The 25,204-nt window shown below is 43.2% G+C and overlaps 1 protein-coding gene across 1 annotated transcript in view; it reads left to right on the forward strand.

Annotated features, from left to right (window-relative positions):
* The first annotated feature begins 5,999 nt into the window (after positions 1 to 5,999).
* Rora (RAR related orphan receptor A) overlaps positions 6,000 to 25,204 on the forward strand; it is a 672,656-nt gene continuing 653,451 nt past the window's right edge. Inside the window, exon 1 of the mRNA XM_047541652.1 lies at positions 6,000 to 6,188. Coding sequence (XP_047397608.1) covers positions 6,023 to 6,188 — 166 coding nt within the window. The 5' untranslated portion in view covers positions 6,000 to 6,022. The remainder of the gene's footprint in view (positions 6,189 to 25,204) is intronic.

Consider the following 25,204-nt stretch of genomic DNA (forward strand, 5'->3'; position numbering starts at 1 on the left):
GGGGCGGTGAAAGACCCCTCTATGTAACTAATGTAACTACCACCAAAATGGTGAGGCATAGATAGATAGAATTAGTTCTAGTAGGTTCTTTACATGGTGCTGGGGATTCTGTGGTGCGCTTCAGTCATATGTCAAAACATTGTTAATTCATGAATATGAATCTTTTTCTCTCATAAGAAGAGCCCTCTTTCAGAGATTTTACGCTTTCACAAATCAGGTGATCTTGAATCTAGGACCTTGATTCTCAAATAGGAGCATGCATCAGAATCACCAGGATGGCTTGTTATAACACAGATTGCTAGAGTTTCTGACTAAGTCTGGTTGAGACCTGAGAATCTGCTTATCTAATAAGTCCCCAGGTGATGCTGATGCTGCTGGTCAGGGGACTGAACTTTGAGAACCATCATTGGGTGGGGCTGGGGGGTGGGATTCTCATGTATTTCCTAGATGGGAAAATGTTCCTGTACAACACCAAGAAAAGGTCTACCTGGAGAATATAGATAGCTTGCAACCTCAGCTCTCTTTATAAACAGCTCCTGTATTCCCATAACCACTTCTAAAATTTATATCTTTAGTCCAAACTCCAATGAAAACAACTGGAGAAATGCTTCCTTTTCAAAGAAGCTTCCTTGATTTCTCCAATAAGGATAATAGGTTTTCTCTGAGGTCCTTTACGAGAGCTCATTCTATGGCATTTGATGTTCCATAACTTAAACATGCTGACGGACATGTCTTAGGTCCTCATAAAGGATGAATGATCTACCTGATTTATCTTAGAATCCACAACAGTGTCTTTCATGTGACAGGAACAAAATAAATATTTATAGAATCTAAAATCTATGAATTAATATCTATGGGTGATTCAGAAGATCAAAAGAATAAAGTTTAAAATGAATGATCTGCTTTGTCAAATATAGTGACCATTAGCCACACCTGGCTATGTAACATTAAGTTAATTGAAGTTAAAATTTAAAATCCAGTTCCATGTTATAGTAATCAAGACAGTACAGTGTTTGTAAAAGAATAGACAAATAGATCAATGAAACAGAACAGACAGCGTGGAAATAGATATACAAAAATACAATCAACTAATCGTTGACAAAAGAGAAAAGGTAATATGTCATTAAATGCCTTTCTCTTCTTAAAGGCCACAGCTCTAGTTCCAGAAGCTTTCAAAGGGAATAGGACAGGGTCCTTCCTGGTACTTTCCCTGAGGAAGACTATTTGTTGATTTATGGAGGTCTTAAGGGAAGTTTAAGCCACATCCCTGAATGATTCTAAGACAAGCATGTAAAGCTGCCGAGTTTTAGTGTGCACATCTTACCTTCCCTATAAGAATCAATACTTTGTCTATTTTCCGTGGCACCTAACATATAGCAGAAGCACGATTAAGATTTTGTGAAATGACAAGATGGATGTTTAACTCTTGACTCAGGAGTGTCTCCAACTGAGCCTCAACAGTTACTCCTATTAAATTGTTAGACTACTTACCATGTGCCAGAGAGTTTCCACACTAACATGGTCCAATAGATACACAAAGTAAATGATGTAGTTATTTTAAATTTTCTAGCAAGATTTTTAAAAAGTTAAAAGAGATGAAATTAAATCAAATAATGTATCTTATTTAACTCCACATATCCAAACCATTGTTATTTTAACATGTACTCAATATAAAATTAACACCTCTGATTAATTGAGTGGCCATGAGCAAGTCACTTCTCTGCATTTTAGTGTCCTCATCTGTGTAATGGGCAGGCGTGGAGTGGATCATCCAGGATGGACACTGCTTGCTTTCAAATTCCTCTTTCCTTCTTAGTGCCTGGCAAGCCTGGTTCTCCTATTACCATCAGGACTTCTGATGTACACCATTCCTCTGATTTTGATGAAGCATTCTTCTGACCCTGGGCTTTCCTGTTTGGGGCAAGATGCAGCAAGAGATGTGCTGCATTTTCATTGGAGTTTCTTCTATTTTCAGCTTGTGGCCCAGTGTCAGCTTCTTGTTGCTTTTTTGAAAGAAAGGAAACTTGTTGTCTGGGTACCCAGTTTTAATTTTCTGTCTTCTTTGTTCTCATGCATGTTGTAGAAAGCTCCATGCTCCCAAGGAAATTCAACTATATATTTCCATCATTTCCTTTCTCTCTCTCCAAGAAATGCAAGAAAATAACTGTCAACTTTTTTGCATATATAAATTTTAACAGCCCATACATGTCAACTAATCTTTTATCCAGGAAGGAGAAGCTTATTTCAAGTGATTGAAAGTTGAAAAGCTTAGGTTTTCATTCTTGTTGTGTAATGGAATCACTGTGTGGACATGCTATTTTATGATTAGTTTATCAATCCCCCTCCCCTAACGCTAATGAGTGCCTACTATGTGCAAGGCCATAGTGTCTAGGGAGGATAAGGCAAATGTTCAGACAACCATAGCAAAAGTTATATGGGGCATATCCATTGTTTTGAGAGGAGTGTAAAGCACTAAATTCAAATATTTGGATTGGGGGGAACAAGAAAGGCTCCATAGAGGAGTCATCATAGAGAATGGATCTTGAAGAAAAAGTATCAGTAAACAGAGAAGACAGGGAGGTCACTGAGGTCTGAGAAAAGGCACTGACAACTATCCACATCATAGGGATGATACAGAGGAGGTGGGGGAGGAGGAAGAGAAGAGACCAGCATAGCATGTGGCACGACCAGAGAACAACACGTGAATTGCAGGGATTATGTAATTATCAACGGCAGTTTGGCAAACTCAGACTAATGGCAGTAGTGTCGCACTTCTTCCATCCATGGGAGACAGCTTAATGAGTCACAGCCCACACCTTTCCAACTAACCTTAGGAGCTCCTCCCCAAGATTAGACTGACTTGCCATTCTTGGTGTAGGAGTACAGCGTTAAGTGAGGTAGAGCCTTCAATACCGTGTTGACTAGTTAGTAGTTAATTGGATAGGCAATGGGGAGCCATTAAAGTCTTGTAAGCAGGGGAATGACATGGTAGGAAACGAGAGCTGTAGTTCAGGGTAATTAACTTGGCAGTGCTATCTCGAATGGATTAGAATAGACTGAAGGCCAGTTATTTGGAAGGTCACTGCAATGGTTTAGTGGCTGGAATTGAATGAACATAGGAGGGGGCAGGTATACAGAAGAAGAATTTATAGAACATGGCAAGTATGTTAGGACAGGGAGAACTGGGAGCAGGTCGAGAGAGAGGGACAGAGTCCCAGTAATTACTTTTAGAGTAGGAGAAATGTAGGGCTACCATCAGGAAAGGAGTCTGGGATTGACAAGGAGGCAGGGAGGGTCCTTGTGGGGGTGGGGAGAAAAACAAAACAAAACCCTGATTTGAGCTTATCTCTTCTACAAAGCAGTTTTTCTAAGCCATTGCCTGTCTGAAAACTCACTGCAAAGTAAAATAACCATTTTTGAGCAAACATTGTTACCCTTCCTCAATAAACAGATTCTAAGGAAGGTTCCCATCTCTCCAAATATTTGGAAAATTGGAAAGCCCTAATTAGTAATCAGGGAAGGGCCAGGAGGGAAGGAAAGAAATATAAGCCTAATCACTGTGCTTTTCAGGTTTGAAATGCTTTCCCAATTCAGGAAATTTACAGTTAGTAACAATGATTGACAGTCAAGGAATGTATCTAACTCACTTTTATTTTTCCCTTGGGGAAAGTACTTGAGTTCCCAATTGTTTTAAATTGCAGAAGCAGTAATTGTCTTAGAGAGTGAGGAGAAATGTTTTTTTTTGAGCTGGGATCTCTCTCTGAAGGGAACATAAAGCCTATCTTAACTGGTTAAGGTCAGTAGGGCTGCTTTTCTGGGAGATCTATCCAGAGTAACTAAATCCCACCTTAGTTAAATTAGAACAGTAAAGGAACCAGTTGAATACTCAGGGGAGCAGACTTAACCAAAAAATATTAACAAGTTGCTACTGATACCTAAAAGGAAGCCAGGGATACTTTTTGAACTACTTGCACTCTACATAGAATTATTGGTAAAATTTAATATAAAAATATACTTCTAAATATTCTTTAAAAATACAGTGCAGTTGGTATAGTTTGAGGTGCTCACTGTCCCAGAGGAAACTGTTGATTAAACTGTTCACTTTGATATATTTGTTTACTTAACAAAGTCAAGTGTGATCAGCTAGATCAATTGCAACAAGAACCTTATTAACAGGTTAACCAATGGTAAATGATGTGAAGGCTACTCTGGAAATCTGTGCTTTGATGTATGGTGAAACTCACACATCTGATTTGGGATAGAGGAGACAATCATGGCATTGTGTGTAGGCGCCAACAGACAGGCTAAAGCCAGGGATCCTTGCAGAGACTGGATTAAGGTATCAGAACTGTTCACATCTCATTTACATCACCCCAAAGAGTAGATCACAGGTTTGCTGATTAATACACAGGCCATGGCAAAGAGCATTGTGTATTTGAAATCAGATCAAGATCAGTAAGAGTAAATTAACCATGTGTGAAATTCGGCATATGGAAGTTCCTCTTAAGCTATTATCTAACAAGATTTTAACCCCCCTATTTTTTTAAAAAAGCATTTTTTCCAAACTAGGAAGTTAGCAAAAGCACAATGTTCCCCAATTCTCTCCCCCACCCCACCCCCTTAAACACATATTTATGCCACCTTCTGGTATATAATAATATTTTTATTGTCAAAATTTTTGAGCCTTGTGAAAGGAAGGTGGGGGTGTATGTTAAAAATGGACTGATTTCATCAGTGTATTTGCAGGCAAAAGGAAATGGTGGATTGATATTGAGGTAGAGAAATCAAGTTACTACCATTTGAATATTTCCATCCATCCAATTTGTATTGTTCCTTCATACTTAGTTTGAGGTGAAGGTTACATTGAGGTAATTTTAAGCATCCACTAGAGATGGGTGTGTTTCGAATGGAGGAGAATGGAGAATAATGCCTACAATGATGTGACTTATTGCGTGTCATTAATTATCTTAATTTTATCATCTAGACATTATTAATACCTCACCAGTATGTACCAGTATATCTGTCTTTTATGGACAAGACTACACTTAACAGTAAAAGTACCAGTGGGAATCGACAATGAGCGGTCACGCAGGAGTTAGATGCAGTGTGGCATATTTCCTCCAGTTTAGACAGTCATCCACCAAAAAGGCCAAAGTTTTCCTCAGTAAAAGTGCCCTGCCAAACGGTTTCTGGATTCTTCGCGGAGGAAAACAGCAAAGGAGCTGAAAGCGACCTCTTTCAACCACACCAGAAATTGGCTGTCCATGGCGATTCTAGACTCACAAAATCTGTTTCAGGCACACATACGTATCTAACCAAGATTGGAAACCCACTGGCTGTCCCGTTCCAAAGTAAAAAGTGCCACGTCCTCCATTCTCCTTCTTTGGGGTGTCAGCTCAGTTCTAATTCCTTCTTAGTTTCCACTCAGCCCTGGGTAGGGCTGGAAAGGGAGCTACCTGCGATTTCCCAATGTGGATAACCGGATTTTTCTTCTCCCAGGCTGACTGTGGATGGGGATGAGTTCTGTTCCCGAGAGAGTCTCAAAAGTAGACACAGAATCATCTCGCCGATTTTAATTTCTGTCCCTTGGCTGAGGAGAGGGGAGGATTGGGGCGCAGGAGGCACTCCCCTCCTCCTCCCCGCTTTTCCCCACCTCCCAAAATTGGCAGCCAGTCTGTGGCTCTCGGTCTGGGGTCTGGAGGGTGGGGAATGTGGGTGTGGGGGCCGGCTGGAGAAGCTCTCGCTAGCGCTGCCTGTGGCCAGACCCGCCTCCCATCCCCTCTCGGGCGCACACACACGTCCACCCAGACACTCCGCGCGCTCCCTCGCGCTCTCGCTCGCCGCCCGCCGCCGCCTGCTCTCTCCCTCTTGCTCTCGCCGGTCTCCTTCTCCTTTTTTTTTTTTTTTTTTTTTTTTTTTTTTTTTTTTTTTTTTTTTGGTACCATAGAGTTGCTCTGAAAACAGAAGATAGAGGGAGTCTCGGAGCTCGCCATCTCCAGCGATCTCTACATTGGGAAAAAACATGGAGTCAGCTCCGGCAGCCCCCGACCCCGCCGCCAGCGAGCCGGGCAGCAGCGGCGCGGACGCGGCCGCCGGCTCCAGGGAGACCCCGCTGAACCAGGAATCCGCCCACAAGAGTGAGCCGCCCGCCGCGGTGCGCAGACAGAGCTATTCCAGCACCAGCAGAGGTAGGAGGCTGGAGAGGGGCTGGGGAGGGGGCGGCGGAACCCGGGAGCGGAGCGGGGGGCGGCCCGGAGCGGGCGCCCGGGGCGCGGGGTCCCGCGGCCGAGCGCGAGCCTGCAGCTGCGCCCGAAGCCCGGAGCACCCCCCGCCCCTCCCCCCTCCGCCCCCCAGAAATGTTGCAAACTTTTGCAGCCCGTTCTCGGCTTGCGGGAGGAGAGGGGGGCGGGGGAGGCGGCGGGAGGGTTGACAGCCGGCGGACCCAACCCCTGGCTTTAATTTTTCTGCAAAGACAGGAGGAAAGCCGCGTTGCCGAAATGAAATACGCTCCCCAAAATACGGAGAACCCGGGAGTGGGGGCCCGGGAAAGAAACTTTTAAAGCGGCAGTGTCCTTTTAAGAAGGAAAAAAAAAAAAAATTCTGCTTATGGCCACCCTCCTCCTCCTTTACCTTTTCCCCTCTTGACAGTTTTGGCCCCAGCTGCTGGAGTCGGGGGTGTGTTTTCGGTCCCCCGCAGAGCTTGGGGGACGGAAGGAGTGAGGGACCGGGGAAGCCCTAGGGGTTAAGGAGAGGGGGCGCTCCTAGGTCTGGGGGCGATGCGGACACCCCTTCTGGAGCACGGCGATGGGTTTTTGCTTTGGAGGAAAGGCCAGAGGAAACAGGGTGCGGGCGCGCGAGGTGCTAGCCAAGTTGTGTGGCGCGAGCGGCGAGGGGAGATGCGCAAGTTTGCAGACCCGGGTTCGGAGCTCGGCGCCCAGGCTGGCGGGGGGCGTGTGCGCGCCAGCGCACCCAGGGCGGCGGTCCTGTGGGGCGCTCCACGCGCAGTCGGAGTCAGCCGCTACAAAGAAAACAAGCCGAACAAGAAAGCTCCATAGGCACCCAAACTTATTTCTGCCCTGGGAATCATTCCCTTTCTGAGGTTTCTAGTGTTTCTGCAATAACCTGGGGCTGGTCAGTGCAAGTTGAATGCTGGTTGGCTAGTGAGTGCTATTTTTCCCCTCCCTGGGCGATTCGTACACTTCATTTTGGTGTTTGGAGTGTGTGTGGGGGCCGATGAGGCGGGCTCCGATGCCCCTCCTGGCGTTTTCCTAGTTAAAGTAGGTTGTTGAGGAAAGCTTACTCTCTCTTAAAGGTGTCTGAACCTGATGTGTTTTTTTTTTCTTTTTCTTTTTCCCCTCGGGTGTGGGGGATTATTTATTTGAATGCGCATGGAGTTTTCAAAGAGCAGGAGGAAGCTACAGCTTTAATTACTGTTGTAAATAATGTATAAATCACGCCTGTCACTCCGGAGGAAGCGGGCTAGCTTGAGATGCCCGGGGTTGGGGACAGAGAGGATCTCTCCAACCCCTCCTTGGGCAGGGACCCAGCGCGCCCCCTCCTTTTGCCACTAGGCTTGAGGCGGCGAATGGGGAGGGCTGGGGAAAGGCGAACCCGGCCGGCCCTGGGAGCCGCTCCCTTCCTCTTCGATGTTATAGTTGGAGGTAGGAATATGGCTGATCATGTGCTGGCTGTTTTACAGTTACCCCCCCTTCGCCCCACCTTAGCCACACCCCCTGTCCGGGCGCTTTCCCATTCACGGAATTCGAGTACAGTAAAAGCCATCAGGATGACACACGCGAAAAACATTTAATTAAAGGCGATTTCTGAAGAGTGACCAAGCCGAACCGCGGTTTGAGCTAGAGGGGGCAGTGAGGACTGGGGCGAAAGGGAAGGGGATAAGGGCTGGGGGCCGGACCTGCAGCTAGATCGGTGAGTTTGTGTGCGGAAAGCATTTGGCTGCAAAGAGTATATTTAGACCCTGAGACGGTGGATTTGGAATGCGAGCGGGTTATGTAACAGGGTTAATCAGAAACACTGGAGAAAATCCCCTTCATGTGTTTCTGAGGCTGTTTTTTTTTTTTTTTTTCTTTCTTTCTTTTTTTTCCTTCTTCTTCTTCTTTTTAAGAAGGGGGAGTATAGTATATAGAAAGCGGCACTAATTTCTGGTTTGTGTTTTCACCCCCCCTTTTCACCCCTCCCCCCTGCGGTATGTTATTAGCATCTTCAGGTGTCATTCTTGCCAGAAGGTGTTCTTGCAAAAGATAGGGGTGGCAAGCTGCAGAACTGACTAGCAAATTCGTAACTTGCTGTTCTTGCAAATTATATAACGCTTGGGCATTCAGTACCACCAGCCCCCTAGGCTCAGCAAAAAGGGGAGAGGGACAGATTAGGAGTAGGATGCATCTTATGCAGCTGACCTGCTGACCTATATCCCTTTCCTCCTAGAGCCCCCCCCCCCCATTCTGTCCATCCCTGTCGATGGCTCTTAGGAGATTTAGTGGGAGGGGGGAGGTAAGGCCCAAACACTCAACTCACATCCTGCACGCAGGCACTAGGTTATATAACAGTCTGAATGGAAAAAGGAAGGTCAGAGATGGAGGCATCCTTTAGCTAACACAGCAGTAGTAATAGCTTCCAGAAATTATGTGCATTTGCAGACTTTAACCTCAGATGTATCGTCTGCTCCTCAGGGGTACCAATCTTTGTGTGTGAGCTGGGAGAAAAGGAGAGAATGTGTAAGTATGCCTGGTAGTTGAGAGTGATTTGAAAATGGGAAATGTTTGGGTTTTCAGATGATGTAATGGAGTTGGCAGAATATGCAAGTCGGTTCCCAGAGTGTAAGCAGTAAGAAAATTGGAGCTGGCATCCAGTATTAATGTTGCATAAATTACAATATCGGAAAGAAATTAACCTACACACTAGGTGATTACGCCTCTTAAATACTTAAAACATAAAGGCACACAACTGGAAAGGAAAAGCAAACATCATCACCTTGTAATTAGCATTTTCAACCTCAAGGAGGGTTGAGTGGAGTTCTTTGCATTGGGGGAAATGGGAAGCTTTCTGATTTGGGAAATGCTGTCCAAAGAGATAGCAGGTTAGTTTCCAGTCAGTGAGTGTTTGAAGTCCACAGAGAATGTGGTTTGGATTCTCATGACATTGAGGTGACCTCATGAGACATTACCTAGATAGACTTGAGGCTATTGCTGAATTCCTACCTCCTGGGAATTCAAGTGTGAATGGACTGTGTACCTTTAGCGCCTGAGCTTCCAAAATCAGATGTGTGACTTTGTAATCTGAAAGATGACCTCCCCCCATCTTTACAACTGCAGGGAACCTTAGCAGTTTTAATGAAACTCTTCCGTTTTCTAGGTGGTATTAATGATGACTGGTGTCATTCAGTCCCATCTTTACAGCACAATGAAAACTGGAAAAAAGACAGGCAAGAGGCAACATGGGAAGTAAGAATGAAGCAGAAAAAAACCACAGCGAATCTTTAATTTAACAAGGCTTTCAGAGACTTCAGGGAGCCATGAGCGTTGTGACATAACTGTTGTTAAAAACCCTTTTCTAGAATCTCGTTATTATATGCATGCCGGAAGCTTACATATTTTACTTCACTAAAGTTATCCTCACAGGGCTGTATTCCACGCACTGGGTTTGCAATATCAGTGCTGAAGGTTGAAGGTTTTTAGGGCAGGCCGACCTAAGGGAAAAATTGAAACCAAAGATGGGATTAACATTGAAAAAAAAAAAAAAAAACTCAGTTTGGTTGAGATCGAACCCCCTGGAAGCTCAGCTTAGATTGACTTAAAATCAGTTAACAGGGCCTACAGTTTATTTGTAGCCCTGAGGACTTCTAGAACCACAAAACTCATTGACTTTGAAAGTGTGTCCTCTCCACTCTTGCTTTTAGTCTCTGGTGAGTCACTTTCTAGTAGGTTCTCTCCCTTACCATGTATGTTAGCACCCTTTCTAGAGATGGATTCTCAGATCAACTTTTCTGGCATGAATCTGACTTCTCTACAGTGAATATACTTTGAAAGTGCTACTGGCCGGGAGAAATTCCTTTGCCAGAGGGATGAAGTGATTATTTCTTAAACCAAGGGACTTTAATTTTCCAGTAAATTGCTCATAAAAACATTTATAATTATACCCTTTAAAAATGTAATAGAATAATTTTAGAAAATGCATTTCATGATAGTTATGATAACCTTTTCTGTTACTTCCCCCTTCTTTCTTAAAAAGAATTGAATTATTAATCTAGAATTCAAGTCTTGAGTGGCTAAAACATTTATAGCAGACTCTTTTTATGTTAGTCACCTGCTGGAATTTTCCAAAACCTACAGGCGTGATAAGGCGCCCTTGGCTTTAGAAAATGTCTCGTTTCTGAAACTGAAGCTCTGATGAAGCCTGCACTGATGCCCCCTCAGGATGAGACCCTTCTGCTTGTGTGTTTGAGGCAGCAGAGGCGGGCGCACAGCATAAGCCTCTGGTTCCACCCAGACTCTTGGAGTGGGACTCAGGGAAGCATGAGAGTGTGAACTGTGACAGTCAGACCTCCCCACAAAAGTGGTCTGAGGAATCTGATGATAGCCTGATCTCTTCGGAAGCAAACTGAACACCCTCTGGAGCTGACCTGTGGAATGCGGTTGAGACCAACCCGTGGACAATCTTCTTGTCACTTCTGAGTTAAGATGTACATTTTTCTCCAAATTCTTTTTTTTTTTTTTTTTAATCTCCTATAGGAACTTGAAGTGTGATGTTAGAAGGACAGATTGAATTAGTTGTTATTGAAAATTCTGTTGGTGTGGTGTGGACTTTCTGGGCCACTTTTTTTTTTGTTTTTGTTTTTTTAGAGTACTTTAATTTTTCCCTCCATCTTCCTAGTCCACTTGAGGAATTGTGACTTTTTTTTAGCTTATGTATGTACTTCTGCATCTGAGGAAGCAAAATACCTAACTACACTTCAGACATCTGGGGAAAGAGATGTAATGTAACTGCCCTGTGTGTGCAGTGTGTGTGTGTGTTGGTGGGGGGGGATATAAATATATATCCTAATAGGACATCTTCTGCTCCCCTTCTTTGTCTTCCATGAGCCATGTGGAGGGACTTTGAGGTAGGCATCATCCACTCCCTCATGGAGACTCATAACCCATTGATCCCAGATTAGTGATAAATTCTTCCAGAGCAAAGAGTCTTTTTGAAAGGCCTTCAGCTGTTGGAGCAAACTCTTAGAATGTACAATCCTTTCTGAACAAGGAAATTGTCTTCCTTGCTTAGAATTTAGGAATAGTCTGCTTCTCTCTCTTTCCCCACTCCCCACATCACTTTTTTACATTTACCTTTTGTATCTAAATCACAATAGGGAGGGTTGCTTTGGAATTAAGCTGTTAAATTTTTCACCCATCTCTGTAGGCTGCAAAAAATAAAATTGTATCATTTTTGAATGAATGCTTAAAAACCCCAAATAATCAACATTCAGGTGTTGATTAATATTCAGTAAACCATGATTTTTCTGTGAGGGTACCAAGGCATTACTGATGAATTGATTTTTTTCTGACTAACAGTAGATTAACCTGAAATGTTTTTTGTCTTTTCCTTATTGAATGGTTTTCTTAAATGTGCTGGTCCCCTTTCCTACTCCAGAAAGAACATTGAGAATGTAATTGAATCTTTTCTTGAAGCTTGAGAATCTTAAGGTACCACAGGGTCACTGTTCTGAGTATGAATTCTGATTGTACATTACAGAACTGTAAATAGAGACAATGTCAGAGACTAGACTAATCTGTCTTGATCCCAGCGTGAAAATTGTTTTCTTTTTTCTTTCCTTTTTGTTAAATCCTCAGCAGGAGTATGTTTTGTTATTTGCTTCCCTTGTTTTCTAAGTTGCAAGCAGCAAATTAGAAATTTGATTAGTTGATTCCGGTTAATTGAGGTTGTTAATGTATAGGAAAATTTCATCTAGCATCTAGTCTCCTTAATTTTTTCTCTAGAATTATAGGAGATGCAAAACAGTTCTTAAATATTCAGGAAAGGCTCTTATATTTACAATAAGTTATATATTTACTATATTACCATAACATCTTGTAATTTTCCCCCTATGTAATGGCCCACTAATTTTGCCTCTTCTGTAGGAAAGTTAAAGGGGTATCTTAAGCAAAGGGAATCATGAGTCCTGAGTGTTAGAAAGTTCTAGGGTTCGAAGGAAGAATTGCAGGAATGTTGATAAAGAACATTTAGATTGTGTGGAAGGAAACTCTCCTTCTAAGCTCAGACCTGGGCTTTGGTTGGCACCACCAACGTGGAAAGCATCTTTGGAGCCACCCCACAGTCAGAGCCTCGCTTCCTTGGGCTTGTCTTACTTGACCTAAGGATAGTCTGTGACTATATCTTGGATGTCATAGCGTTGGGGAATTCAGCTGGGAATCTTGGTGTTCTTTTGTAACAACTGATTATTATTTGTTGTTGTTGTCATTGTTGTTGGAACAAAGGCATCAAGGAGATTGTGTCCAGAAATCCTTAGAGTGAAATGGGGTGTGGTGAGGAATGAATGTAGCACAGCTTATGGTTTAGGCAGAGTCGGCTTTTGCTTCAGCTTTTACATGCTAATGTTAAAAGGAATTACAGGTAACAATTCCCTTGTGTTCATGGAAGAACAGTTTTTTTCCCCCTAACAGATTTTTATGGCTTTAACTGACATGTCATCATTGTGAACTGTCTTCCTACATTACATGCTATGGCACATTAACAGTGGCATGGCACTGTGGGTTCCTAGTGATTGGCTTATCCACTGAACTGGGGCCCTGATGGCTGGCTGGGGAGCCTTGTGCAGTGCCCATTGATGCTGAGGCTACAGGTTTCATGCACCCCTGAACGTGGCGGAGGACTCCAGGCTGTTCCAGGGAGAGTTTCTATACCAGCAGTGTTTTCCCTGAAACTCCATCAGAGGTTGGGAAAGAGTAGGAAACATTAAGGTGTTAGGGGACTGATAATCCCCAGCCTTGAATCATCTTCATGTTAGCGGGTGTTGGCATTTTGATCATGAACTATCTTCAAGTTTTCTGAAACAATTAGGGAGTGTCTGCATGCATGCACAGACCACAATGGGTGAACTCATTTCGGGTGCGGGGAAATGAGCCACTTGGCATTGGATCCTCAAGCCAGCGCAAGAGGCAGTGCACTGTTAAAAATACCTAGCTTACTTCCGGGGAGGATTTGGCTGAATACTGATGAAGTTTATGAAATATGAATGTAGTGAAGTTGCTGTACGTAAGTGGTAGGCGTGTGTGAAAGGAGTAAGAAGAAATAAAATTGTGTATAAATGACACTCTGAAACTTGATGGAATTGTACACGTGACAAGAATGGTGACGTTTGGGTCTGTGCTTAACAGGGGGAAAGAAATAGGCTCAAAATCTATATGTCAGTCTACAAGTGGACTAAAAATTAGAGAATATAAAATCATCCAACTTGTTTTATAGGCAGAGAATGCTACCAAGGATAAACAGGCAGGTTGCAAAGACTAGAGATGAAATTTCCAGAGAAGGGGAAAAATGATAGCCAACATTTGAATCTATAATGAGGTATGGTAATCACTGTATTCCAGGCTATTAACCCTGGTGCTGTTAGACGGGGAATCAGTTAGAGCCAAACAAAAGGCATAACTAAGAATTTGAGGTTGTGTGGGAGAAATCCTTGTGATCCCCCAATGTGAATGTAGGTGCTGAGACGCCAGGCTGCACGTGATGTAATTTTTCCTGTCTCATCCTGATTAATTGACAGCCCACTGTATGCTTCTTTCCTGAAGGTGACTTTACAATCTCTAGACACAGACATTTCCCTCCGAAGTGGAGTGAAGGAAGGAGAACCACAAGCTAAAGTGTGTCTCACTGGGTGAAGTATTTGGGCGAAAGATAAGAGTGGTGTCAGGGGAAGGGAATAGTGCACACAGAGATTAAGAAGGCCTGTTTGGGGCTGGGGAGCGGGGGCTGTGGATGAAGGCAGGGGATCTCTAGAGGGTAAAGAGACTTCTGTGCAAAAGAAAATGAAATTAGCATTGACTCTGAAATGGCTGGGAATGTGACTTTCTAATTTTAAATTATCTTTAACAAGGGCAATGAAAAGAGGAAAGTTGACACTTTTGAGAAGTTATGACGAACTTGTCGAGAATGCCAATTGACAAAGGCAGGTAAGGGAATACTTGGAAAAACAGCAAGAACAGGTTGAAGGGCACGGTGATCTGCTTCCCGGTATGGTAAGGGAATTGGTGGGCATGTTTATTGACTCTTCCAATTAGTTTTAAAGAGACCTGAAGAAATGGACAGAGATGGAGAAAAGGCAACCAGATGTGATTCTGCCCTTCCAGAAGCAAAGAGGCTTATGTCAACCCATGTGATCGATGCCAGTCATGGCGAGGAGTGACTGTGGAAATTAATGGATTTTCAACATCCAATCACAGAGGAAATGTGTATATTTAGCAAGCCTAAAACCTCTTCAATAAACTGCATTGCTTTTCATTTTCACTTTCCAGTTATAAAACCAGTGGAAGATGAAAAGCCCACGTGACAATACAGCGTTCACTCCCGGGGACATTTGTGCGACAGGGGTATTATATCTGAAAGGACAGGGCAACTGGGAGGGCGAACTGCCCATAACTCTCAATTGTCCAGGTGATGAAGCATTGGAAAAGCGAAGGCAAATGAAATAATTTGATCATAAAAAGTGCTTTCTCTGTTAGTGACCTGATTAGCTAGCTGACTGATGCTGACAGGTGTGAAACTGCTGGAGTTGTACGTACATCTCTGGCACTCCTCACCTACCTCGGATGAGCGTGTGTACGTGGAAAGTAGGAACCAGCCAGGGCAGTTTCTATCGACCAGATTGTTGACCCAGAAGTTGTGAAGTTCCTCAGTGGAAGGGATGACAGTCAAAGATTAGTGAGGTTCCACAACTTTCTTGGGGCCCCACAGAGAGTCACTAGGAGAATTGATGCTATACTGAAGGGTTCTAGAATATTCTAGAGCTTGCCCCCCCCCCATCTTGGTACCAGGAATTGAACCCAGGGGTGCTTAACCACTTAGCCACATCCCCGACCCTTTTTTTTTTTTTTTTTAAGTTTTGAGACAGTGTCTTGCTAAATTCGTTAGGGCTATGCTAAGTTGCTGAGACTTGCTCTGAACTCGCAATGCACCTACATCAACCTTCTGAGCCACTGGGATTATAGATATGCACCTGGGTAAAACCTGCTTTTTAATCTGAGCTTGAGGGTATATGTTAGATATATGAGGTTCACTCATGGTGCTGCCACTGGTTCTGTTTTATTGGACTACAGTGTGTTAGAGCCAGAAAGGGACCTAAGAATCCTCTAGCCCAGCTCTCCATTTAAACCCTATCTCCCTGATGTCTAGTGGTGTATCTAAAACCATACCCCTTTAAGTAGCAAGGGTATGACAGGAATCCAGGTCAACTTTCTCAACTAATCTTCCTCCCACTTGTGTGCTATGCCAGGGTCCCTCAGAAGTTCCTTTCCTCCAGGAAACCCCTTGAGGGTGTTAAGATGGATGTAGAAATTAATCTAGCATTAGATAGTAGATGTATATATGAAAATAAGTGAGAGGCATTTTGGCTATGCTTCGGTAATAGATCATTGTCAGTAATTGTGATTTTCAAATCCCATTGGGCATTTCTATCATTAATTAAAAATTAACCAGTGAGCTTATAGCTACGTCAGTAAAGTCATTCTAAAGCATAGTGAAGATAGTGCTTGAGTCTCATGTCCTGATTTAGTAGAGAGGAAGAGACAGGATGTGGAGTTAAGCATCTTGCCCTTTGTGCTTGATGAGGTGACACAGCTGGAGACACAGTGAGCAAGTGTCTCTCTGGCCAGCTTCTTTCTTCAAAGTGAAGGCTGCAGTGAAAGCCGGTCTGTGGATGGAATATTACAAAGCCATTAACAGTCATGTTGCAGTGGGAAAGTACCTCTTACTGGGGAAAAAAGTTTCTGACCTGTTGCTAAATGAAAAGTAACAACTTTCATTGCAGTGTGCAGAGAATCACATCATATTTGTAAAAATATTCCAGTGTGTGTGCATGTATAGGTAAGAAATATTTTATAATTCTATCAATAAATTAACTTTGACTCATGCACCCAAAATGATGAAATAATAAAGTGGTTATCTACATATGGTGGGATTATGTGAGTTTTTTTTTTCTTTATACTTTTCTGTATTTTCTGAGTTTCCTGCATTATGTATGTATTACTTTCGTTTTAGAAAAATAAATCTTTTTTTCCCAAAAAATCATTGTTTGTGTGTTGTGAAGCTGGGGATGCTTTAAAGGAACTAATTCCAAACTTGGTGCTTTACTAGAATTTCTTGATGTTTCAGAATGGTCCAAGTTTACCAGCCCAAAGAGCAAAGAACAATACTGTTTTGTTTTTTTTTTTTTTTCTTTCTTTCTTTTTTGATACCAGATATTGAATCCAGGGTTGCTTAAAAACTGAGCCACATCCTAAGCCCTTTTATTTTTCATTTTGAGACAGGGTCTTGCTAAGTTGCTGAGACTGGCTTTGAACTTGTGATCTTCCTGCCTCAGAACTCCTAAGCCACTGGGATTACAGGTGTGCACCGCTGCCCAGCTAAGAGCAGTAACTTTCAACAGTCACGTTCAGCCAGGAAAACAAGAGTTATTCAGCTTGAATATTAAAAGAAGTGTCCTAATTTTGGAACTTCTTGACCTTCTAGAGTAATATCTTTGAAACATTCATACCCATTACAATTCACAATGAGAAAAATAGATACTGTGAGCCAATATACACATGTGCACATGCATCTGCACATACAGACAGGCACTCAAGAGTTAAGTAAACTTTTCACATGAAATATTTACCCTTTAGCTGTGCTGCGCTGTTATTTTTGCTCTATTATATAAATACAGATCATGAGCCATCAAATTGGTTTCTTGATCTATTTATGAGCTGCTCCTTGCAAATTTGAAAAACCCTATCCTGGGCATGGGGTAGAAGCAGCCCTTCAGGGGCCGGGGGCCTGGCAGTGGGAGGGAGGAAGGAAGCGTTTCCACAGTAACTGATGTTGAGCTCCAGGTGTTACTCATTATGATTCCAAGGAGGAGGTAGGGGAGGACAAATAATGTAAATACTTATTATTATAATCATACAGTATCTTTATACCACTTTTAGTGCTTGCTCATTAATATCCTATTTCATTTAGATATGCATCTGCCTTGAGTGGCTTAGAATATAAATACTAGGATCCCCCACCCCTTGCTTACAATATAAGTGTGCAAGAACCCAAGGATGGCATTTTTTCATTCAATCAATATTTACTGTATGCCAGGCACTGTCCTAGACTCTGGGGATAAGGAAGCACACACAAGAGGCCAGGTTCCTGCCTTCTTGAATCTTATGTTCTAGTGGTAGCTTTTTGCAGGGTAACCCACTGGGTCCAGACACTTCAGATGGTTCTCCTCTTAATGTGTCTTGAATTTGACCTTTTTCACCTCTATACCTTTCATGTGCCTTCAGCCTTCCTCCTCCAGCCCCCCAACCAATCTGTCCTCATCTCTCTTGGCTTATGTGAAATCCTACCATCAATTTAACTCCAGATAAGATCTACCCTGTTTTCTGAAGTTCCTAAATTCCCTTTTACAGTGGAAAGACACATAGGCCTTGCTCATGCAACAAACATGTAACTCTTCCTCTGCCAGTTCCTTTTACACTGCCTTATAGTGCTTTTTTCTGGGTGTCAGTCTGGTCTCCCTAAGACCAGGATCACAGATAAATGTTTTAATCACCACTCAGTTTTTGATTAAAGAAGGTGCTCATTAACTGTGCAGATAATCTTTCCCATGTTGCTGTGCAGAACTCTTTGCTTTCTAAAGAGACCCGCATGGCACTGCAACTTATGAACTCTGCAAACTTATCTCCAACTTGATTGTACTTCCACCTGGGCTTTGGGTTTGGACCCAGCTGCCCTTTTTTGTCCCATTTCTGCCTCTCCTGGATCCACCAGTCCCTCAATTGCACGCTCAGGCCTGCTCCGGTTTTGAGCAACTCAGACCAAGGCTGGACATGTTGGGAGAACAGTACATATATCTGGCTGTTAGAAGCCTCCTGGGAGTGGGAGAGAGACATGTGGCCCAGGTGTGCAGTTTGACCTTAGGTAAGTTCACTAACTTCTCAGTCTCTTTCCTCACCTGAAAGTTGGGGATGATGCAGATGAACTTTGGGAGGATCAGGTGTGCTAATGAATGCCAAGTGCTTGGCAAGTGGCCTGGCGAACATTCAGAGTAGCTCCAGCGATGGTGGTGTTGATGGAGCAGGTGGGGGGGGTGGAGCCCCCTTGCCGTCCTCCCCTTCTCCTCGTCACGTCTTCAGCTGCCTCTGCTTGGAGTATTCCTCCTTGATTCTGGTTGGTTGCTCTGTGAAATAAGCAGGAGTTTCAGGGCATTAGTGGAGGTTCTGACACTTTTCCTTTTACTGCCAGTTCCATTTCTGGGACCAGATCCAGCCCCCATCTCGCAGTTCAGTTACCCTGGGCTGGATCCTGCCAAGTGAGGACAGATCACTTAAGTTCCACCCATCCACCCCTTGTTGGGCTTCGCTGATGTTACCTGTCATGCCTTCAGCTGAACCAGAGGTGGCTGCTTGTGTCCTCCCTCCCTGCAACACCTACCATTCCTGTGCCCCGCCCCATGGCTCACTCCCCCAATTCAAGGCTGGGGTAGATCCCTCTTTCCCACCATGCTCCTGTGCTCTAAATTCTAGCATCTTATCATTCCTAGCCCTTCCTTCCCCTTCACTCACTTTCTCCTCCCTGCCAAAAAATCACATCAGAGAAACCTGTCTGCAAGGGTTCCATTCAACTTGTTCTACATTAATGCTCCACTATGGTGACCCACTGCTGAGTCTTTCACTTGTAATGTAATCTAATAATTTACATGCACTTTGCAACCAATACTCTCAGAGACTCACAACCTGTTCAAAATTACTCTGCTGTTACAGTATTTGAGCTGATGAGAGAGCAGCGTGAGAAAGAGTGGTTATTGGTACCACAATGGTTTGGGGTAAACCTGGGAAAATAATGTTAGCACAAGGATAGGGAGTGCTGATGGATTGGAATATCCTTTCTTAGAGAATCGATTAAACTTTTATGGACTTTTCTTGTAATTGGACTAGGATAGGTCAAAGTATAGAGAGGTAGAGGCTGAGCAAGCTGGAGGAAACGAACCAAGAGTAGAATCCTGTCTTTCTGGGATGCTCTGAAAATATTTTAGTTTTGATATACTGCATGACTTTTACAGAATTAATTGGCACTGTGATTAGGTGGTTTTATTTCTTCACTCAAACATGTTGGAAGCTGATTCTAATATGCAGCAATAATGAAAATAGAGTAATGCTGTAATAATAGTGCCATTGTAAAGCGAATTACACCATTAAGCATCTATTTTGTCTAATTTGTATTGTGATAATGTGGGTGATACACAGAGAGGCTTGAGTAACTGGTCTTTAAGAAATAGACTCTAGCTAAGAGGAGGGGGGTCCCAATCTTATAATATTGAACAGTCAGGAATGAAAATAAAGTGAATGTCATATATGAAAATATAGATACAGCATATGCACGTGTACAAAAGTGTGAGGCAGACCAAGAAAAAGATACATGGTGCTGGCATGAAACTGCTTGGCTCATGTTACCTTTTCATGAATAAGCTGAATGGGGGTGGGTGATCAGTTATGGTGGGTCAAGTCCATAATGTTATCAAGCCAGGCTTGAAAGCAAGGCTTCTTTGTTTCAGACTCTTCACGCTTATCATCATGCCTGAGAACCTCCATTCATTGCAGTTCTCAAGTTAGCAAAGAAGTGTTAAGGGTCCAGGAACACTGGTCATTTTCCTTGGTCATTTGTCTCCCAAGGAAAGATATTAGTAAAATAAGTTCTCTTATAGCAGAAAGATAGAGGCATATTTTTATGCCTTAAGTCATAACCCAACTCTAAGTGGCAGAAAAAAATGGGTTCTGCAAATGTCGCATCTAGCATGGTTGCTCCCAGTAGGACATGTAAATTTAAAAGCCCAAGAACATACTACACATTGACTAGGTTCCAATGACTGTATTACTTTTCCCTCCTGGAGACAGGCTTCTTTGGCCAGTGACTGAGGATATAGTTATTGTCCATGGGTTTCCAGTCAGTAGAAAGGTATCTCTAGGAGATTCTGAAAACTTCCCCAGTCCATGTTCCACTCTGGATTGCTGCTTCAGAGCCCCTCTCTCTGAGTTCTGTTCTGTTGGCATCTCAAAAGGACTTATTGGTGGCCTTCCATCTTTTCGCTGCTCTCACTCCAGGATTTTACTTCTGCAACCTTGTTGACAGCATCACTTGATAATCTGAAACCTCAGAAAGACTTTGTCCAAAGAATTGAGATTTTTATGCAGTTAAGAATATATTTAACATATATATATATATATATATGTAATATATATGTTACTTTGCTCTGATAGTCAAAATATTGAAAGTAAATTTGCTTCATAAACAACTGTGAACTTCCCTGTACCTGAAATCAACAATGTTGATTTTTTTTAAATGCCACAAAGATTTAAGGGGAGCAAAGACAGCACCAATGCCTGGCATCTGAATTAAGAATATATTTGGTGGAGAAATTTATTGCAATCCTGAAAGAAAAAAATATCAATATGATGTTGTGCTTAATAAAATGCTATAATGATAATTATCATGGCATTTGACAACATCCCTTTATTAATCGGTCTTTTCCATTATTATTTTTTTAGTCACAAACATACTCTGGTTTCCTCTCTCATTAGTTAGAGTCTTTATTGAATTCACATTCTGCTGCCTCAGCTGTGTTTATCTTCCCATTGGTCTCAGTTCCTCGAGGGCAGGGTTGTAGATTGTCTTCAGTGTTCTGTCTCATATCTCTCTGCCTTTTACTGAGACATTCAGTGAATGCCCTCCGGATGATAGTGACGGTGCAGCTTAGAATCAATATGTGAAAGTCGAGCCAGCTGAGGGAGAGTGGAATGAGGCAAGAAAACCTAATATTCTTCGAAAGCTTTAGCTGCTTGAAGGTGGTGTGATATGCTGTCTCCTTGCATTCACTCATCAAGTATTTATTGAGCACTTACTTTGTGCTGGGCCCCAAGTTGGTCAAGGGAGGGACAAAGTTGAATTAAGGGACTCAAAGGGAAGAAAAGGTAGATTAATTTGAAAATTGCATAGAGTGGTATAATAGACATACTAACAAAATATAGAGCGCACAGGAGATGGGGAGAACACTTTGAGAGGAGTCTGGGAAAGCTCATTGAGGCAATTATATCTGCCTGGGTTTTGGAAAAATGGGGAGATTCTTTAGGTAAAAGTGAGAGGGCATTCCAAGTTGAGGTACGAGTTGAAAGTTGATGGCATATTCAGGTCATGTGACTTGGCCTTAGCAAGGAGGGTGCTGGTGAGGACCAGGAGATGAGGTAGGCAGGGGTCAAGCTAAGTGTTTGGGGCCTTTTCCCCAAAGCCCCAAATTTTGAGCAAGTAAAAAAAAATTACCCGATTTCTTTTTGGTAAGGTACTGAAGTAAAAATACATGAGGTAAGGGGTGGAGAATTGACAGTGCAGACAATGAGCCCAGGAAAGAGACCTCCATGATGATTTTGGAGGGGAATACTGCAGGCCAGGACTTGACTGGAGTTGGGGGGTAGGTGGCGGGTGGGAGTGAACTCTGGGGTAGAATTTCTCAGGAGATGGAATCAGAAGTGCATGATGGAGGGACTAATAGGAGTCAACCCCAGAGCTGGGGCAGAATTATTGGCCGAGACAGTTTGCTGGGGTGGGAAGAAGGTGTGGGTTTAGATCTGGATGGGCTGAGTTGGAGGTGCCAGCTGGAAATGTGATCTGGCAGGCAGCATGTGACAGTATATTACATGAAGTATTAGGAAGGAAGAAAAAACGTTTAGCCAGGACCTGGGGCTGGACCTGGGTGGCTCGGCTGGAGACAGGGAGCCCCAACTCTGAGCGACACTTTTTTTGGTGGGGATACTGAGGATTCGACTCAGGGGCACTTGACCACTGAGTCACATCCCCGGCCCAATTTTGTATTTTATTTAGAGACAGGGTCTCACTGAGTTGCTGAATGCCTTGCTTTTGCTGAGGCTGGCTTTGAACTCTCTATCCTCCTGTCTCAGCCTCCTGAGCCACTGGGATTACAGACATGTGCCTCTGGGCCCGGCTCTGAGCAGCACATTTGACAGGGGATTGGAAGATTGAATTTGTATAATCATGAAGTTCTGTTCATGGATTTTGAAGTGATATCAGTGCAGGTGGGTGTGGTTGGGAAATTGAAGGGGATGAATGATGATGTGAGAGGAAAAAGAGTGCGTTCTGGAGATCCTACCTCTACTTAAGAAAACAAGGATGTGCATCCGTTGGTTCAGGTTATGGTATCCTGTGCTGCTTCAGGTTGCATTTGTGTTTTTTCCACTGTGGTGGGGATCCTTCCTTCCCAACATACCTAATGGATGAGTGAAGAGTTGCTGCCTTTTTTTTTTTTTTTTTTTTTAACTTTCTACACAGCCTACCATTGATTTATCCTGTCTCTGAAGGGAATCTGCCTCACAGTTGGCAGAACCTCAAGGCTGGAGAAATGGAATGAATAGTAGCTTTGGAGAGGTCTCTGCATTGCCCTGGGAGAAAGGCTGTGGGAGAGAAAGTTGAAAGAGGGTCTTGAGAAAGGGTGTGAGGCCTTCAAAGGATGGTCCAGGCATGGGAAACTAAATAGAGGGTTTTTTGTTTTTTAAGTTTACCAGGAAGACAAAAGGAATGCACAAGTGTTTGTTGGTGGAGCGGACAATGACATTGGTTATGATTATAGCAAGATGGCCACTGCTGTGTGTGTTGGGCTCTTACTGTTTTCAGGGGACTTTCATAGATGCAGCAGTCTCTGGAAGTCCTGGCAGGAAGCCGATAGTGTTGCAGCCCAGGAATGGACTGGGGAAGTGTTGTGTAATTAGGGGGACCTGTGGACTTAAAACAACATGGACACTAATAGTCGACCTTATCTTTAACTCCAGACTTGCCAGGAGGGGGCCTGCCCTGTTGGAAGAGCCATCTGTTAGCCCACCTTCTGAGGCCAGAGCTGGTTCTCCGCTCTCTTACGGGAGCTCAATGTTCACCCTGTCCGTAGCCCACTAATGTGTCATGTGAATTATTTGTGTTATCTCTGTGCTGTGAAATTAGAGGCCTGCACCCACCGTGTGGTAAGTGGATTAAAGTAAAAGCCTGTTTTTTATGGTGTGGGGGAAACCTGGCAAATATGAGGGAACTATTTTGTGTGTGTTTGATCTGACAGTGGGGAGGCCTTGGGATGCCAGTGTCTTCTAATACCTGAAAGCTGAGCTCCGGCTGGAGTTTTCTTCAAAGAGGTTTCTATTTTATCTGTTGGCACTTCTGCGGGAAGGAAGGTCTGGGGTGGGTGAATTTGTGATGATTCTTCTCTTGCTGTTGTTTTCTTCTCTCTTTCTAACTTTGCAGAAAGCCCTTCCGGTTATCCACTCAGACCCTGCTCAGGACATCGGTGGCCAAACAGTCTTCTTTTGTTAAGTGAGCGTCCTATTTTTGTTTCTCTTGAAAGGTGCCCTTCAGGACAGCACAGCCTTTATTTGAGCTGTTTATAATTGAGGACTGAAGAAACTTAAACAGAAATCATTCTAAACCCAGGCCAAGCACCTCCTTTGCCTAGCTAGGCAAAGCTAAACCCATGTGAGATGAAATCTAACCACTGGTTACCTGAGAACCACTTTGGGGAGCTCTGTGACTTGACTGCCCTCTCTTGGCCACCATCCCAAGAGCTGCAGAGGCCAAGGGCCAGGCCTGTCCGTACAGAGATGCTGGAAGAGTTGAGGCTCTTGGTGAAGGAGTTCAGGCTGGGTTATAATTTCAGAGGGTCCCACCTCTGTTTGAGAAATGTTGAAGATCTACAGGTATCCCGCAGAAAATGGTTTGGAGGCACATTTATGGCTCTCAGTATAGTTGTCTTAGAGTGCAGTAATTTAGAGGGAATTTTTCCTCTCTATGGCTCCAGGTTTCAATAAGTTACTTTACGTATTCTTTTTTAACTTCTGTGTACTTTGAAAAGAAAATGCTGTTCATAGCTATAGTTTTGAAATACTTCTATCATTCCTGTTCCTATTATCTTTGACAAATTAGGTAAACTGAGTCATTTGAGAAAATCCAGGCATATATAAGGATTTGATAATTTAGAGGTTGTGATTTGGGGATTACTTCACTTTATTCTGTTACAAATGGGTATGAAGTTAAACTTTGTGACTTTAAACAGAATCCTCATCCCCCAAGTCATCTGGTTTAGGGCTCAGATCAAACCTCATTGCCCACAAATACTGCAGTTCCTTTGGGAATTTTTTCTTTCCACTTTCAATACCAGCAGAAGGGTCATTTCGGGTTATTTAGGTGGAATGGAGAGAGAATGCTGGGCTTTGTCAGAGAAAGAAAGACCAACTAGAGAAGTTCTAATCCCTCAGGGCTGTTTGGAGCCTTCTTGAGCGTGAGGTCATCGGTATATTTAAATTCAGAACTTCCACAGTGCTGGTCAGCAAAGCTCTCCCAGCCTGCCTTGCGAACTGCAGATTTCTCCTGTATTTCTAGAGAAGGAGACACCTGCCTCTTGGGGGAACCTCTGACTTCACAGGAGTGTCTGCCCAACAGGCCCCTGTATACCTCAACAACTGAAAAGTGAAGCAATCTGTAGACAGGCATCATTGTGAGACTGAAGGACATTTTAGGAAGTTAGGGACTGGTTCTGTGACAGGGAAGTTGAGCTAAATATGCAGTTCTATTTTAATTTTCACTTTATGCCAAGGCAAAAGCACTGGGAGATAGGCTGTAAATGTGTAAGTAAGTCACTACAAGAATAGCCCCTTGCAAAATGCATATCAAGGGAGGCTAAATATTTTCTCACATAATTGAATGCATATGAAAAATAATGGCTGATCAGGTTCCTGAGAGAGGGATGCTGTAGAGTCACTTAGCCTTAGATCACTGTCATGAATTGCACCAAGGGCTACTTGACAATAAAGGAAGTCTCTGGTTGTCTGTCAGCTCTGACTGTTAAAACAAAATATCATGAACTGGGTGACCTAAACAACAGTTATTTATCTTCTCAGTT

This window comes from Sciurus carolinensis, chromosome 2 (genome assembly GCF_902686445.1).
Source record: "Sciurus carolinensis chromosome 2, mSciCar1.2, whole genome shotgun sequence".
Taxonomy (NCBI): domain Eukaryota; kingdom Metazoa; phylum Chordata; class Mammalia; order Rodentia; family Sciuridae; genus Sciurus; species Sciurus carolinensis.